Source organism: Mustela nigripes, chromosome 6, assembly GCF_022355385.1.
Source record: "Mustela nigripes isolate SB6536 chromosome 6, MUSNIG.SB6536, whole genome shotgun sequence".
In the NCBI taxonomy this organism is placed as follows: Eukaryota; Metazoa; Chordata; class Mammalia; order Carnivora; family Mustelidae; genus Mustela; species Mustela nigripes.
The window spans coordinates 89,046,656-89,064,751 of record NC_081562.1 but is presented as its reverse complement, the minus strand read 5'-3'; the positions used below and the strand labels follow the sequence as shown (position 1 = coordinate 89,064,751).

The window sequence follows — 18,096 nt, the reverse complement described above, 5'->3', positions numbered from 1 at the left end:
CAACAGGGGTGGGATCACAGCTAGGGTGTTTCATCCGGGCTCTTGCCACTGCCTGTATTAAATTTACATACCCCCAAAGTTTAACCCCAGGCCTTTTTCTGACACCACCATCGAGACCTACCTCTGACCTCCCCACACCTCCCCTGGGCCAGTTCCCAGAAAACCTGTTTACACTGCCCGGGGCCCAGCAGACTGGGGCAGGTACCAGCCCCTGGGTTGGTTTTCTGGGGATGATCTGTTTCATAGCCTGAATAACCAAGAGCTGAGACTGCCAATTTCCCCCAGCAAAGTGAGCTGTGGGGTCAACAGCAATCAAAAAAGCACCCAAGATGCTTCCATTATATCCATTGGTCATTGCCGGGAAGGGGGCAGGGTTGGGGGGAGGTACATGTCCACAGCTTCTCTGTCCCTGGCAGGGATGTTGAAGATACAGAACAAAGACCAATCTGACTGAATGCTCTTCGCCTGGCCTCACTCCATTCAGGCAGAGCTAATGGATTATGATTCCAGAATCCATCAACCAGGACAAAGCAGGATTAACCCCTGCCTCTCTGATGTGGTGCCCAAGAGAACCTCTGGCAATGTGTGTCTGTACCCATCCCTTATCTCCGCCCCTCAGCGGCTTCCCCCAGAGCCCAAGTGGTGGGGTGAGGCCAGGGGGTCTCACTTCCAGGACGTTCTGCCTGAGGGGACAGTCCCTCATCTTTTGCACTCAGGAATGCTGGGGGTCAGGGATGAAGCCGGAGACTTCTTAGAAGTCTGAAGTCTGGCCCAGGCAGCCACTAAGCAAACAAAACTCTCTTGACTTTAGATGGTGATTTTAAAGAAAGCAATTAAACATTCCCTGCTCCCTCTTTCCCCCAGCCCTGCCCTGCCCCACCTAACACCCGGGTAAGGGTGAAGTGGCAGCCAGGACAATTCCCCACTGAGAGGGGCTTCAGAAATCCAAGGTCACCCTATGAGTCAGGGAGGAAAAAAGAATGAGTCAGGGACCAGAGGCTGAAATTAGCATCAATTCCCAGGGATGCTAGGGAGGGAGAACAATGGCACTCCTGAACAGAAGCAGCTCCAGAGTCCCGGGGTCTCAGCAGCTTTGGAGTGGGGGTGCCGGAAACAGCCAGCCTCAGGAAGCGTTGCAGGCCAGCTCTCACCTCAGGGCCAGCAGTCCCGCCCAGAACGGTCTGAATGCAAAGGGGGCAGAAGGGCAAAGGGGAAAATGGGAGGAAAGGAGCTGAGGGGGACCCTGCAGCATCCTCAGTGGGTGATCTTCAAACCCCACTTCTGGCCTTCCTGCTGCACCGGCAGCAAGTGCAAACAGCGGTTGTTCATCAAGAAAGAAGCCGACTTCAGTAAATCTCTGCCTAGCAAGGGCTTCATTAGGGAGGTGGAACAGAGGCCAGACAACATAAAAGGCTTCCCAGCCAATGAGCTGGGAAGGGGGACTGAGCCAGCATCTCCCAGGGTGCTGACCTAGAGGTCACAGAACAAAGAGGTTAGTTCCACCTTTGGGGCCCAGGTACGAACCAGGGCTTCTCTCTCCTGGTCAGTCCCTGTGGCCAGAGACCCTTGGATATAGGGAACACACAATCCAAAAATAAAGAAAAGCCTCTGGTCCCATCTGTCTCCCAGATTCCTACCCTGGCCCTCATCTTCCACGTCGGTCAGCCCTTTATAAAACCCAAACCTAAACTCACCAAAGTTCTTCCACATTCTCTCTCGACCCACATCTTGAAACACACATCCCAGCGCGGGCTCCCAAAGTGAACAGCCAAACCCACGGGTGTTCATTTGCATGTATTCGCATAATCCTTAACAATGCTGCCAGCTCTGCATTTTAAAAAGGGATTTCTCCTACGTTATCTCAGATTATCCTCACAATGGGCCTAGAGGATGGGAGTTGGGAAGAAACTGCCACTCCTATTTTCAGTGCAGAAACCAAGGCTCCGGCCACAGTTCTGGGAGGCAGGGATCCTGGTTCAAAAGTATCACTTCCTGGCCCTGAGCCCTTGGGCAAGTCACTAATTCTCAATCAGCACCTCTCAAAAGGTGGCCTGTAGATCACTGGCATCTGAATTACCTGGGATGCTTGCGAAAAACCGAGATTTGAGATTCTAGACCTCGTGGCACACCTACTACTAAAACAAAATTTCTGAGGGTAGGATTCAAGGATCTGCAAACGTGTAACAAATACCCAGGATGATTCTCCTGCACATGAAGCTTTCAGGACCTTTCTTTCAGGACCTGTTCCTTCCTCTGTAAAACAGTGAAGATGATGACAAACCACCTACAAAGGGCCTGTTAATAAGAATTATTATTTATTTTATAATTTATTTAATAAATAGAATAATGTATGCAACAGGCCTGACACACAGAGTGGGACTATGTAAATGTGATAGGAATTCAAGTGAACTGACCAACAACACCCCGGCCCCACCCAGCTCACACCTCGTGGCCTCCAGACCAACAAGTGCCTGCCTTCTCCCTCCCAAGTCCAGGTGGAGAAGAGTTAGTCTAGCTTGCATGGAGACTGATGACTGGGAAGCCCCCTAACAGAGAAAAAGTAGCCACGATCTCTCCTTCATAATGACAAACCTCATTTGGGCCACATAACCACCTGAGGAGGGAGGTTAAGCAACTGGCCCAAGGTCACACAACTTGTCCATCTCAGTCAGGCCCGCGAGCCTATGACTCACACTGCTGGCGCCTAACTGTGCCCTGTACACCAAAGGTGTTGGGCAGAAGGGGCTCGATCGTGTAATTCACTTGGAGGGAGACTGGGGCCTGTTCCATCACAGCTCCTCAATCTGTGGTCTAAAGTTCTGGTGTCTGGCAGCTCATAGCAGACTGTGAGCGTCTTGATGGGACTGACAGTGACTTGTTTATCCTGCTGCTGTACTCGGAGCACTCAGTATGTGCTCAGAGAATGTTCCTTAAATAAAAGGGAGGGGGCGCCTGGATGGCTCAGTCTGTTAAGCGTCTGCCTTCTGCTCAAGTCTTGGTGCCCTGGGATCAAGCCCCACATCAGGCTCCCTGTTCAGTGGGAAGTCTGCTTCTCACTCCCCCTCCTCCCTCCCCCTGCTCACACTATCTCGCTTCCTCTCTCTTTGTCTCTCACATGCTCTCACTCTCTCAATAAATAAAATCTTTAAAAATAAGTAAATAAATAAATAAATAAACAAACAAATAAAAGGGAGAGGGGGCAGACTAATCAGGTGGGGGGCTATCTGCCAAAGCTCACAATGGAGATCTCTGAGGCAAGGTTTCAGAAACTCTAATGGAGAGCCTGCGGAGGAGGCGGCTGTAGCTGGCCCTCCACACAACCTTTCCTCCAAGTTCCTCCTGACTCCACCTCTAGACCCTGCTCTTTCAGAGTTCCTATTGAAATCTGACGTGGACATGATCCAGACACCAGAAGTGGAGATCAAGGGGAAGAAAGATTAAAGAATGAATTTGATAAATGGGGAGTCTAAGAAGGGAAACTGGACTCCGGCAGCCAGAAGGATCCAAGTGCTGAATGAACGTCACCCTCCTCTAACTCCCCCACAGCCGCTCCGACCCAGCACTGGCCTCTCGGATTCTAAAGTCATAAGGACTTTAGAATCTGTGGCTGGAGCCTTGGGATAGGAGTTAGGATCCCCCATCCTCTCCCCCTCCCCTGCCCTGACCCACCCACAGCCCTCCCCTCAGCATTCTCCTGCAGGAAGTCCTACTTCCCATCCACTGACAGGTCCCCATCCAGGCCTAAGGAAAACTGGAATCTTCTACAACAATCCTTCTGATGAGGGAGCAGGAGGCTGGCTGAGGACAAAGCAAGAGCTGGCGCCTTGCACCCCCCCCTTCCATCCGCTCCCCTCCATAGGTGTAGCATTCCTCAGGCACCCCTGACTGCCATAAAATGATAAATAGTTAACTTGCTAAGATCACAATCCTAGACAGGAGTCTCCCTTGGTTTGCAAATGTCCTTGAGATTTACAAACAAAGAAGTTACCTTATCAATAGCCCAATTTCCAAAGACACAGAACTCAGTTCCTCAAGCCTAATGTTACCCTCCCCTCCATAAAAACCGAAGGAGGTGGAGGTAGAAGGAAAAGTAAATAAAGTTAAATTTCTTCTAAACCTAAATCTCATTAACAAGGATGCTTGATGGCAGGAATGTAACATTCCACCAGGAGACTCTCAATTGTCTTTACTTGATAGTAACTAAGCCTTCAATATCCTGATAGTATTCTTTGCCCCAATAGCCCTTCTGAATACCCCTTTGTCCTCACCTACCCAACTCCTGCGTATATAACCAACCACCCCTCACAACCCGGGGCAGCAGCAGCTCTTCCTGCCCACGGGTCCTGTCCCCGTGCTCTAATAAACCACCATTTTGCACCAAAGATGTCTCAAGAATTCTTTCTTGGTCATCGGCTCCGGACCTCAGCCCACCAAACCTCACCTAGGTTCTAGAACTTCATCACTTCCACCTCCCTCCCAGTCCTGTTTCACCACACCCACTGCTTTCTCCTCTACCCTTGGCCCCTGCACCCCAGGAAAAGCCTCAGACCCTGACCCCTGGAAAGCACCTCTCCCAGCTCTAGGCAGCCCACTGAACGAGAAGGCTCAGGGTAGTAATAATCCCAGAAGAGTTCAACTTCCCCACCAGTTGGTTTCTTTGGGCCATCATGGCTGATGATCTGGCAATTTCCAAAGCCCCTGTCCTACTTCCAGCACCCTAAGAGATCACTGTTAAGTAGGGCGCTTAGTGCAGGGCAGCCAAAAGCCAAAGGGCTAGGAGTTGGGAGAAGGATGGGATTTCCCTTTCGGGTTCTTAAGATCAGATGGGGAGATTTCAAGGGATATGAAGTCCTGAGGATGCTGGTGTGAGGAAGGAGAGAAAGGAGGGGAATCACAGCTAAGTCACCTGCCACAGGCAAGAGGAAGCACTACAAAGGAAAGGGAGATGGGAACGGGAGGAGAATAAGAGAAAGGGCAAGATAGGCAAGGGAAAAGGTGGAGAAGTGGACACACATGCACACACAACATACGGGGACTGTCAAGCCTTGATCCCTCCCCTCCACCAAACTCCTAGTGGTGGCCCCACAGCAACTTGTCCTCCTCCTCCCCTCTCCATGCCTCCCCCTTGCCTACCTGAGGATGGGGCCCTGCAGGTGACTTCTCTGCACAGGAACAGGCTTTGCCATGGGAATCACAGTGTCCTACTTCAGAGTATTGAAATGCCGCGCCCAGGCCCCCCAGGGCCCCCGCGGGGAATGACTCCCTCCTGGGCCCAACTTCCTCCTCCAGGTCTCTGAAGAACTGAGCTACTGACCAGAGAGAAAAGCTTTGGGGAAGGGAGCAGGAGGGGCCTGGCTGGAGGAAGAAGGGAGTGATGAGACAGAGCGGCAGCCCACAGCAACTGGGTGAGAGGCCACGGGAAAAGTTTCACATCTGAATCAGACGGAAAACAAGAATCTGTTCTCAGAAGAATCCCAGAAAGGACAGAAATAGCACAGTCCAGCCCCTTGCTCTGAGTAGGTGGGGCTCCTCTTAGGGGAGATGGGGTTAGCAGAAGGCTTAAGGGTGCAGGGACAGGAAACCACCCTGAATCTTCTGTGGGCGGACGGTCCACCGTTGAAGGGGAAGGGGCCCGCAAGAGCCCCCTGGACGGACTAAAGCAGATTCAGCTCCCTCCCACAGTCTTCTTCAGGAGCCATTTTTCAAAAGGAGCTTTAGCCCACCTGAAAGGGCCGAAGCCAAGAGGGGAAAAGAACCAGAAACCACATGGGAGGGGCTCACTGAAGCTGGGGTTCCAGGGCTCCTCACCCAGACACCAGCTCACAGGGAGGGAAGGCCCCGCCCAAGCAGTGAATGAAAGTCGGGATGGCTCCGTTGAACAAACCAAGACGTTGGGCAAGTTACTTTCCCACTCCCAGCCCCCTTTTTTTCATCTGGAAAACGAGCACTGGGGGATACTGGGCATTAACTGGGAAGAGGCCAACCCAGCCCAGGCCAATTCTCATTGATGGGACAGCCTAGGGCGAGCCTGGGGACCAGGACCCCCCCTCTTCCGCCTCCAGGCTTTGCCCTCGCTCAGGTTGGGGGACAGAAGCCAGCCTCTGCAGCGCTAAGTGGACGTGCGCATACAGCCCCTGCCCGCCTCCGGATTGGCTGTGATATGACGTCACCAATACAAGCGCATCGGGGCCACGATTGGTCAGCTGAGAGGCTGGGCGGGGCTAAGGAGGAGAGCCCGGGGTGAAGAACAACGCATCCAGTGGAGAGTTCAGCGCCACCGCCTTCTCCTTCATCTAGAGTCTAGGGCTGGGGATGATGTGGAAATGAGGAAAGTGGACCCGTGGGGATGAGTATGACAGGAGAAAGGTAAAAGAGAAGAAACAGAACAAGCACCAGAATTTTATGACGGGAAGCCTTCCTCCCCGCCTCTATCCTACAAAAGCAGAGAGAAATTTAAAAAGCTTGTCACTGTGCCAAAGCCTTGAATGATTATAAACAAATGAAGTTTGGGATCCTGCTGTTTCTCAGCTTCAGTGAGTGCTGGGACAAGTGGAAGTGGGCTTCAACAGCAACCAGAGGGATGAAGTTAAATATCTACAAGTTGTTTTCCAGTGAACTCGTGGTAGCCATGAAGCAGGGCTGCTGCAGATTTTGGAAGAAAGGAAACCCTCCCTCTCTGGGTCCATCTCATTCTCTCTGCGCCCCCAGCACGCGCGCGCGCGCGCGCGCACACACACACACACACACACACGCACGGGTTCGTGTTTTTTGGAAGAAAAGAACTAGAGTCTGAATCAGAAACCCAGAACTGACACCCAGGGGATGAAGGACAAGATTCCCCGGTTCCGTGGCCATGCCTGCTTGGATGGACCAGGGTAGGACAGAAGTGGAGGAACGCTGGCTGCATACAGCCTGAAACCCCAACAAACACCAAGCCAGGGCAGCTCCCGCCCCTCACCTGACTCCAGGTCCTCACTCTAGGCCCTGCCACCTCAAGCTGGCACTCACCTCAACCCACCTCAAGGTGGAGATTTCTTAGTCTAGGAAAGCATTGCGGAGGATATCTTGTCCATCCCTCTGCTCTCTTGCCCAACGAAAAGCTGGTTGGACGAATGACTGCTCACCACCTCCCCACACACCCATACCTGCTGCACGGTTCCAGCATGCAGCCCACACCTGCTCATCCCAGTCTAGTATTATGATTAACTGTTCCTAACAGGAAAGGATATTGGCCAGCCACCAGCCCTTCCTGGGGATCTCACACATATCCACTCACCCATGCATATACACACACACCACACCCCTATCTGAGCTGGGGAGACTTCCCTGAATGGGGGACAGGGCAAACAGATGATGGCCCTAGCAGAGTCCATCATGGATCATCCTCTAGTCTTTAAATTTAGTTTAAAAATAGCAAGGAGCACAATCATAACACCTCCCTCCCAAGTTGATTCCCAGTATTCCCCACCTTCCTGAAGAATAGGAGTTGGGATAGGGGATGAACAAAGGATAAGAAACCCTGACTCTGGTTGGAGCAGAGAGGGCGTGGGGATGGGGGAGTAGGTAGGAGTGGGGGTGGAGGTAGGGGGTGTTAGGGAAGGGATTAACCAGCTGATCTCAAGGCTCCAAAATCTCAGAAATTGAAAAAACCAAAGAAATCACCTAAATCCAGTGGAAAGAGGATATGAATAAAAATCGAGAGACTTTCTAAGGTTGCCTGGGTGGCTCAGTCATTAAGTGTCTTCCTTTGGCCTCAGGTCATGAGCCCAGGGTCCTGGGATCAAGCCCCACATCCGGCTCCCTGCTTGGTAGGAAGCCTCCCTCTCCTTCCCCGACTCCCCCTCCTTGTGTTCCCTCTTCTTCCTAAGTCTCTCTCTGTCAAATAAATAAAATCTTTAACTAAAAAGAAATCAGGAGACTTTTGCCTAGAATTTATCACTAGGCATGACCTTGGGCAGGACACCCTGAGGTCATTTCCTTGTCTATAAAATGGGTAAGTAGTATGTGCTTCACAGAATTCACACAAGGATCAAATGAGATCACATGGGAGCACCTTAGGGACCATAAAGTGATGCATGAATGCAACAGAATAGTCCTTCTCCCAACCTTTCATTTAGTTTGCTCCACAAATGCTCATTAAGAATCCTCCATGAGGGGAGCCTGGGTGGATCAGTGGGTTAAAGCCTCTGCCTTCGGCTCAGGTCATGATCCCAGGGTCCTGGGATCAAACCCCGCATTGGGCTCTCCTCTCTCTGCCTACCTCTCTGCCTGCTTGCAATCTCTCTCTGTGTGTCAAATAAATAAATAAAATATTTAAAAAAAAAAAAAAAAAAAAGAATCCTCCATGAAAAAAGTCTCCTATGCCCACCCTTGTATCCAGGCCCTCTGGTGCAGAAAAGCCCTAGTCACCCTGCCGCTACCATTCCAGATGTCCAGGGCTTCTCCCTGGCTCCTTATTCCACAGGGGCCATGAGGCAGTGGAAGGAGAAAGGGGAATGTGCACAGCATAGAGCTCCAGAAACCAAGAATAACCGGCTCCCCACCTTACCCTAGCCCTGCGCTACCCTCACTCCACTGGCTTCCCATTGCTATAGAGCAGCCTGGGTTCTGGCAGCTGGCTGGGCACGGTGGCGGGGGTGGCTCTGGAGATAAAAATAGCCCCCTTGGTGGCAGAGCTGGGGTGCCATTCTGGGAGGCGGCAGGCCCCGGGTGGACACAGCAGCGGTCCTAAGAGATCTCTAGGCACTGGACTGAGGAGCTGAGCAGAGGGAGGGTAGCGGAGGATGGGGGTGGTGGGTAGTGTGGGAAGAACAGAAATCAAGAGAGTGGAGGGAGAGGAGGGGGCAGGAGGTATGAAGCGGGTAGGGAGGAAAAGAAGAGAGATTTGAAAGATGCTGCAGAGGGTCTGGGAAGCACAGCAGCAGAGGCGGTGGCGGGGCGGGGGGGGGGGGGGGGGGCAGGGGGGGGGGGGGGGGGGGGTGGACGGGGAGGGAAACTGTTAGAACAGGGGATTGGCTCCCACCCATGCTGTGTCTGAAAACAACTCCCCCTCTGCCTCCTGACCAGAAGCTGTTTCTAACAGGTGTTCCTAGCAACAGCCCAGCACAGCTCAGATCAGATGAGGAAGAGGGTACTCTCAACAGCTTGAGCCTTAGCCCAGACTAAAAAGACCCCAGATATCCCAGCTCCTAGCCCAGCATGCACCAGTGTCACCTCACTCTCAGACTTCAGCCCTGAAGAGAAGGAGGAACTTGGGGGCAGAGTGGGGGCAGGGGGCAAGAAAATCCAAGGAAGGCTAAGGAGAGAGGAGGCTCCCAGGACCCAGGCCAGAAGAACACTCTCTCTCTCTGGTTCTCTTGTACAACCCTCTTCTCCCCTAACCCCCCAGCACTGTTTAATTCTGCTCATTAACCACCTCCACATGGACCACCCCACCAGCCCTCCAAATCACATCCCAGCAGATGTTCCAGCAGATGCCCTGTGTCCAGGGGGCCTAGCAGATGTGGAAGGCGGCCTGGGATGGGAAACAGAGTTGGAGGCTTGGCAAGGGACTGACTGCAGGATGATGGCAGCAGCACAAGAGTGTGGACCAGTGCGACTGGGGTCTGGTCCCAACCCTTGTCCCCAAACCTTACCAACCACCTCTAGGCAACACTTTCCTCCTCTGTTCCATTTTATGGTTCTCAGATTCAGTGCTGGGCTTGGAGGCACTAGGGAAATAGGATGCCTGGGTCTCAATACCCTGATTCAAGTTCATCCTTTCTGACTCACTCACTGTTTCCCCAACACATCCCTAACCTGATGCTAAAAGGAGGAGGAGGGCTTTCTTCTTTATTACAGGAAGGTCACATTCTAACCTCCATGAAGTTTCCAGGAAGTTCTCCCGCATATCTATCTTTATTCCATCTTGCTTATTCCATCTTGCAATCAAAACAACAACAAATTTTCTTGGCGTTCCAAAAAAGAACAGATAGGAGGAGGAGAAGCAGGACAAAGAAGTCTTTTGGGTGAATCTGGTGCAATCTGATTTATAGTATTTCTCTAAGTCTGGAATTTCTAAAGCTACTGCTTAGAAAAGATACAGTTGGCAACACTGCTGGCATGTGTGCTCCCTTAGCCCAGGCCCCAGAAAGTTCCCAAACATGGTGGGCATCAAGAGCCAGGGAGATGTTGCCACATTAGATCTGCAAGAGCAGACAAACAGGGGAGGAGGGAAGCCAAGGAATAGCAAGGAGAGAAGCTTCTCCAGCCCCCAGGTCTTGCCTGCCAAAGAACCACAAAGCCCCCTGGAAGCCAAGCTCCCTTCCCAAAACTAAATGGTGCCAACACCAGCTGGCAGCCAAATCATGCTACTGCAGCCACAATAATTATTTGCAAATCTGACTTCTCTTTGCAGCTGTGGAACCCACTAACCCAGGAACCTGGCTGTATCCAACAGCACCCCCTGGAGCACCTTCTTTCTAGCTCTTCTCCCAGCCCCATGCCCCTGAGCCTATACCTGGATCTCCCCTGTCCTTTCCCTACCAAGCCTGCTTCTCCACCACAACCCCATCCCAGATCACTCAGTGGACTCCTGCCAGGTCTGGGATGCTGAAGTAGAATCCTAACCTGATGTTTACTTCCCTGATCCACATGGATGCAGCCGGAGCTGAGGAGAGAGAGAAGCAGCTGCAGGAAGGTGGTGGGGTGGAGGGGGGCAGGATATTCAAGACAGAGAGGCGAGAGCACTGGCATTAGGGACTTCCCAGCACTGAATGGACAACAACTTGTTTTCCTCCTTTTCCCTTCTCAGAAGCTCTCCTTCCCCCTCAGTTCCCGTCTTTACCCCACTCCAAAGCCCCAGGATGCTCTACCAATTCTGGAGGACCATTAAGCCTTCCTCCCTTAGGGCACAATCTCATTATCTAACAATTTCCAGACCCTGGGGAGGGGGGCTCACCTGCACCCCACCTGCTGCCCTGGTTTTGTCCCTCTTTGCTGCTGTCCTGAAGAGAGCTGGAAAATAGCTATTCAACTTCCGTACCTGAGAAAATCAGCCCCCTGAGAGCGGAAGGCAATTACTGGCTTCCTCCCCAGGGGAGCTGGGAGGATGAGGTCCCTGAGAAGGCAAAAGAAAGGCCTTGCAGAATGCAGCAGTTGAGGCTGGACTCCTAAGGTGGTCCCAAAGGGTCCTCCCACAGCAGGCTCACCCTGCACAGCCACCACCCCCAACACCTGGGGGTGGAGGAGGGAGCCCCCAGGGATTTCCTGGCTCCCAGCCAAGGTGAGAAAGGGGTAGAGGCACTGAAGGCCAGAGAAGCCCAGTCGAAAGGAATAGGGATAGAGGAAGTGGGACAAGAGAGAAGAGCAAAATGCAGCCCAGCAAAGAGAGATGGGAACAAAGGAGGAAAGGGACAGAGAGACAGGATTCGAGAGGAATCAAAGAGAGGAAAGCAGAGGGAGCAGAGAGGTTGGAAACGAATCCTTGGTGATTCCTTTAAGAGAGGAAAAGGTTCCCTGCTCCTCCATCGCAGTCAGATGGAAGTGGCCAAAAAAAGAGGGGAAGATGGGAAACACCCGCTCATTTCAGTGCCTTCAGAAGCTCCCTAGACAGAAGGCAGGTGGAAAGGGGTCTAGAGAAGTCCAGGCCCCTCCCCTCCTGGGTCTCTCATCTGGCCTTCCAGAACCAGAGCATCCCCGGCCTACCTCACTCTCCTCCTGGCAAAAGGGACAAATGCAACTTTCCACTGTCAAATTTCCTCTCAGTCTTTCTAACTGGCCTCCTGGGGCTTCTGGGCAAACAAAGTGATATTTGGGTTCTCAGGGACTTTAGGGATTCCCTAAAATAAGATGTGGCATACCTGATCATATTACCCCCAAGGCCTAGAAATGCAGGATAAATGCTAGAGAGTTTCTCCAACGCTTACAGAACTCACCAACGGCAGTCCTGGAGCTCCCCACACCCTCCACATCTTAGAACTACAGTTGCTCTAACCACTGGGAAAAGAGATGATAGGAGTAAAGTCCTTCCCTTTTCTTTTGACTTCAGTGGCCCACATCCTTTGTAAGACTGCCCCACTCAAGCTTCTAGTCTCTCAGCTCAGACACCTGTCTCGCCCCCTCCAGACAACCATTCATCAACAAGCCTCTTCTGAATCATGCCCCAGACACCAGGACTTAAACCTATTAAGTAATTCATATTCCTGCCTCTTGAATCTTTATCATTCTCCCCATCCAAGCCAATGGTCCCCCATTCATTCCCATTCCCCCGCCTCTTCATACAGCAAGCTCTCCAATGCTGAAAGAACTCCAGACTATATCATTTCAAAACCACTTTCATATGCATAATATCAAACGAGGAACTGAGATTCAGAGAGACAATGTGACTTCAAGATCATGCAGTTAGTAATTCGCAGCATGGGAACATGAACTCAAACTCAAGTCTCCCACCATTCCCTCTGTTCTTCCCCTCCCACCACCCGGCGACCCTAATCCCCTCTTCTGACCAGAGCTTTGTGAAATTCTTCCTTTGGTCTAAATTGATGTCCCCTCTCTCTGCAGCTCCCTTCACCTTACCGCAAGCATTTTTTACCCTCTCCCATCCAGAGATGCCCCATTCAAGACACAGCTGATAAAAGAAATGTGAAGACAGAAGGCATTGATGGGAGAGGGGATCTAAAACCCAGGGAGGAGAGATCCCCTTGGCCATGGCTGGAAATGAAAGAGGAAGGGCTGCTCCACGGAGGGAGGCACAAAAACTCATCCCTGCCAATGCCTGGGAGAAATGGTGCTCCTTTTGCTCCAGAGACCCAGGGGGCCACAGTTTACCTTGCTATGTTCACAGCAGCTCCATGACCATATGCAGAAAAAGGGGAACCACTGTACAGCTTTCAAAACCAGTGAGAACCACAGAAGGTCACCCCATGGGGCATACAGAAAATGAAGACAAAAGGTGGACTAAATCAACCGGTAAGGCACCCAGTCCAGTCCCTCAGCTTCCTCCTCCTGCCCATTTGATCTCCCCAGGATTATAAAAAAATGTTGGTGTGTCATAAACACATACACAAGATCACAGGTACATAATATCCCATTACCTACATACACACACACTCACACACATGCATCATCTCATTCATATATAAGGCAATCTCAGGTATTCGAGTAAGTGCAAAGCTTCTGAACCTATTCATTATCACATGTGCCATTTATAAACATGAAAACAAAGAGACATCATTTTGGAGCTCTGACTCCATGAGCTGTCCCCCACCCGCCTGCCAACCTTCACCCAGACACATATGTATACACGTCAGGCATTCACGATTTCATCCTGAAACATCTCATTCACACGTCCAAATAACGTTTCCATAGCCTCTCTGTAACTCCTTCAGTTCCAGGCTCTGTCCTGAGGTCCTCAAACCCTGTACCTTTTAAACATCACCCTCTCAAAACACCACCACCTCCTTTCCTTCCCCCATCCCCTCCCCCGCCCACGCACAGGAGCACACGCACCACAGAATCAGACAGAACTGGGCTCCATGACATATACACGGATACTCATTAATTCATTTGTCCATTGCTTTATTTAACAATATTTCTTGAGTGCCTATTATGTTTCAGGTACCACACTAGACTCAGATGAAAAGAGCAAAAGAAGAGCAAAAAGAATCCCCAGCTGGCTCCTTGTTCCCGCTCAGCTGTAATGACCTTGAACCACAGCCTAGGACATAGAGCCTAGACCTTGGGAGTCCTGAGTCCCATGTGAAGAAAGGAGAAGAGAAAGGGATTGTGTTTATAGTATCCCAAAGGAAAAGGAAGTTCTATCTGTAAAATTCCAGGAGAAACTGGGGCAGAGAGAAGAAAGTGATGTTTGTACAGTCCTGGGAGAAAGAGAAAGAATTTGTTTCTATGCTTTTCTTGTGAGCATACCCCCCACCCTCCTGGTCCAAAGGAAAGGATCAGGCAGAAACCAAAGTGGTAAAGTCTTAGCATTTGGATGGGGGTAGCAAAATGAGGAACTGGGTGCCTCACCCACTCGCAACTCCCCCTGAGATATGTGAACCAGATTATCAACTGTGTCTGTGTCTACTTTGCCCATAACCATACCCCGGTCTCCAGCACATCACCTGACCCTCAGGAGGCACTCAATTAATAGTTGCTGAATGAATGAATGAATGAGCTAAGGATGCCAAACCAATCTCCCTTCACAGATTTTCTTGACTCACAAAAGACACAGGAAACCCTTTGCTCCTGAGCCTCCTCTAGGCTTCTCAAGGTCCTCTGGTCTCAGAGAAAGGCAAGCAGTCCAGTCAAATCCTTCATCTTAGGGCCAGAAATGCTCACCCCAGTCAGCTCATCATCTCCAGACTCCCTATTCCAGCCACTCGAATGCCTTCACTTCTGAGTCTGCTTAGTTAGGAAAATTTTCATGCTAGGTAGAGGTGAAATCCCATAGCTGGAGACTCTTCAGCTCAGATGCTCCAGATTCTGAATTAATCTTTGGCAGAGACCTGCTGTGGGAAACAGAATTCCTGGATGCCCTTCCCAAGAAGAAATTGCCCTGCAAAATTATATTAGTATGAGCTTTTTAACTGGAGGCAAAAACACCAAACCCAGCCTCCCTGAAGACAATCTAGATGTCCTAGATTAGAAATTAAAAGGATAGTTGGAGGAGTGGGGGTGGGGGGTTAGGACGTGTTGTGTGGAGGCCTTATATATCTTCATTTCTATTCAGTACACAGCCATGAGATAATCGTGTCTATCCCCCTATTCTCATTAGAGCCTCACCAGTATTCAAACAGGGCCAAATCCAGTAAGCCATCAAGTGGGGATCTACCTTGATATCAAAATCTTTCTCTGCTTTAAGAAAGTGAGAATCTATTCCTGGTGATTAACAATATGGAAATGGGCCTTTTCTGGTTAAGTTATTACATGCAGCTAACACTCTTAAGGACCAGACTGCTGAAGTAAGTGAAGACCGGAATAATTTAATCAATAAGATTAGTGCTCCTTGTCCACCATGATCTCCTTAAGGACATCTCAGCTAATGCACTGTGTAGGGGCAGCTGCCTCTACTCCCTTCTTTCCCTGGGTTGCAATGCCTCCTCTGGGGATCCTCTTCTCTCACCATTGAGCACTTCTCATACTGAAGGAAGAAATAGTGATTTGCTTCCAAGGAAGACTTTTGGTTAGAAAGGTATGGGAGACATTGAAACAGGGAAAACCTGCCCTCTTGCATGGCCCACTCATTACCGGGAATGGAGGCAAGGAAAATATATGATGGGGGGAAGCTGTCCTGGGACACCTTGAATTCTCTCATTTATAAACCCTGAGCCCCCTTCTTTGCCTTTCCACCACTTCCTTACCTACCACCACCACCACCACCCCAGCTTAGTTACCAGTAACAGAGCATCATTTTCTATCAAGAATCACTCGGTGCTCCTCCCAACAAAAATCAATTCAATCCGGTTTTCCATTTCTTCATCCCAGAACTCATTCCAAGGCTGCGCTTCACAGAGCCCAGCAAATTGCATTGGCTAAAGACAGCAAAGGACAGGAACTGAGAAGCACATTTGGATGCCAAGCCTTGTTGCCCATTGGGCCTCAGTTCTCCCTAAGGCCTCGCTAAGCAGCTAAAGTATAAATCAGACCCACCCACCCAATATCAAGGTGTCATCTTATTACCACAGGTGAAGTATTTTAAAAAACAAAACAATCGCTAGCATCTATCCATCTCCTACCACCATCTCTTCCTCCACTGGACCCCAGAAATGGAAAGCTTCAGGGCTCACTATTGAGGATAATGGGAAGGAACTGGGTTTCAGGACTATGGTTCCTGCATTGCATCATTGAACATCTACAGTGTCTTTCCTGGGACTACTGGGAGTCATATCCTGGACAGGGGAACCTTCCCTCATTCTCTGATCAAGAATCAACAGACTGCGGAGGTTACCCAATGATGGCTGACTGGGAGATAAAGGTGCTGCCTGGTTTGTCTTTGACCCACTCCTTTCCATCTCTGAAGAACAGAAAGAAAAGTTGCTTCTCTCTCCTGGGACTGGAGTAGGGACACCCAAGTCCCTGGTTTTCCTATTTATCCAGCCCCCACCCCCATGCCCTCCTCCTGCCACAACAAGAAAAGATGCCTAAATGTGCTTGGAGATCCTTGGGAGACGCTACAGCAACAAAAAGATTTGACAGTTGCCTTGCCCTTGTCAATCAATCTTTCTTCACCACCACCCCAGCTCCCAGGTAGGGGCTCCACCCCAACTCTCCCAGATCCCAGCTACAGCCCCCAACATTACTGTGCACAAGGGGTTTCCCGGCCCCCAGTGTCGAGCAGCTCAGGTATGGAGCGCCCTCCCCATCCCCACCCCCTAAAAGATGCAGGAGGCAGAAACCACCAATCCCAACAGGGATACATATGACCCACAGGTTGGCACAAGTATCCCCGCGCACTAGATCTGCAGCTGTGTGCGATCACTCTACACACATCTGTGTGTCCCACGGACACTCGCGCACACACATGTCATGTGTGTCTCACATCTGCACACCCCTACACACGGATACGTGTGAGTCAGCCCGGCACCTCCTGAATGCTGCCCGTCTGCAGCCCTGCCACACCGCGCATAATGTGCCTCCTGTCCGCGCTGCGTGTGTCACCTGGGGGGTCCACGGGCACTGGCACAGCGTTAGCTTTGCAACTCCTGTAAACCCGCTCCAACCAGCCGGCTTGCTCCGCACACGCCTTGCACATGTGGCCTGACCCTGCGTGTCAAGGCAGCTTATTTCCTCGCACCTGCCAACATGTGTGCAGGAGACAATCCACTGGCCGGGCTCCGGCTACTTCCCCCCCACCCCGCCGCCACCACCACCACTTCCAGGCTCCCTGAGATCCCTTCCCCCCACTCCCGGCCTGGGACTCACAGAGACCGAAGCTTAATCCACATCTTCTTGCTGGGGGCTGACTTCAGCTCCAGGGGTGACGGGCAATCCGACTCCAGCATCTCGGAAGGGCTGCGGGGGGACAGCTCCATGCTCACCCTCTGTCTGCGGAATGAAGGGAGGGGACGGCCCCGCGGCTCAGCCTCAGCCCGGAGCCAGGAGCCCCTCGCCCGCCCACCCCAGCCCCTTCCCACCTGCGGCTGGCGCGGAGCAGCCAGGCCGGTGTGTCTAGGCTCGGCCCAAGCTGGCGGAGCTGCAGTTCCTGCGGCTCTTGCTCTCGCGCTGTCCAGCCGAGCTCTGGCTCCCAGTCCGAGCTCTCCGCGCCGCCGCCGCCGCCGCCGCCGCCGCCGCGCGCTGCCGGGGCCGCCTCCTCTGCTCTTTCCTCCTCCCTCGGCCGGCCCCCCTCCCTGCGCTCCCGCCTTCCTTGGCCTGCCGGCTCGGCTCTCGCTCCTCGCGGCCCCTCCTCCCCCTCCCCGCGGAGCTACAGGGAGCCGGGGGCACGCGTAGACGGCGGTGCCGAGGGCGAGCGCACGCAGCCGGGCGCCCGGGACGAGCGGCGGCGGGTGCCCCGCGCGGGGGCCGCGAGTGCGTGTCGACAGAGTGCAGGCAGAGCCGGCGGCCGCAGCCCTCTGCGTGGGCGGCCGGGGGCGTTCCCGGCTCTGTGCTTTGAGTTTCTGTGGATGTGCTTGTGGCTTTGTGTATCCATGAGCGCCCAGCCGCCTGTAGCCCCTTGGCGTGAGGGAGGGGTTGGGGATGAGTTCCCCCACTTCGCCCTGGGGAGCTGGGTGCTGTGGCTGAGGGCAGCCAACCACCCTCCGAACCCGGTCCGGGACCAGAGTCTCCCACCCTGCGCTCCGGCCTTTGAGGGGAGAAGTTCAAGGTCTGCTCTGAGTTGCCATGGAGCCCCATTCCTCCCCTCAGTTCCCTTAACTTGATGGTCCTGATCTGTCTCCAGCGCTGTGGCCTTCCCTCCTGGTGCCTCTTGGCCAGTGGGAGTTTCTTCTACGCTTAAAGCTTTCCGGACAGAATCTGCCAGAGCCGGCAGGACTGCATCGTCTCTGTACGGAACTCCGTTAGAACCAGGAAACCATTCCTAGTGTCTCACCTCGGCCCCTCCTATAGCGGGTACTTTTTATTCCCTCTTATTTTGTCTTCAGTAAAAGAAATCTAATGGCT

At 52.2% G+C, this 18,096-nt stretch overlaps 1 protein-coding gene across 2 annotated transcripts in view; it reads right to left on the bottom strand.

Annotated features, from left to right (window-relative positions):
• PDE1B (phosphodiesterase 1B) overlaps window positions 1-17,274 on the bottom strand; it is a 28,737-nt gene extending 11,463 nt beyond the window's left edge. The window contains exons 1-2 of one of the 2 annotated variants that reach the window (XM_059403330.1): window positions 17,115-17,274; window positions 16,903-17,025 (exon numbers count right to left, since the gene is read on the bottom strand). In XM_059403330.1, the coding sequence (XP_059259313.1) occupies window positions 16,903-17,012 (110 nt within the window). In that variant the 5' untranslated portion in view covers window positions 17,013-17,025; window positions 17,115-17,274. Of the gene's footprint in view, window positions 1-5,133; window positions 5,418-16,902; window positions 17,026-17,114 lie in introns of those variants that run through there. The other variant, XM_059403331.1, reaches the window with a different exon arrangement.
• Window positions 17,275-18,096: the final 822 nt, after the last annotated feature.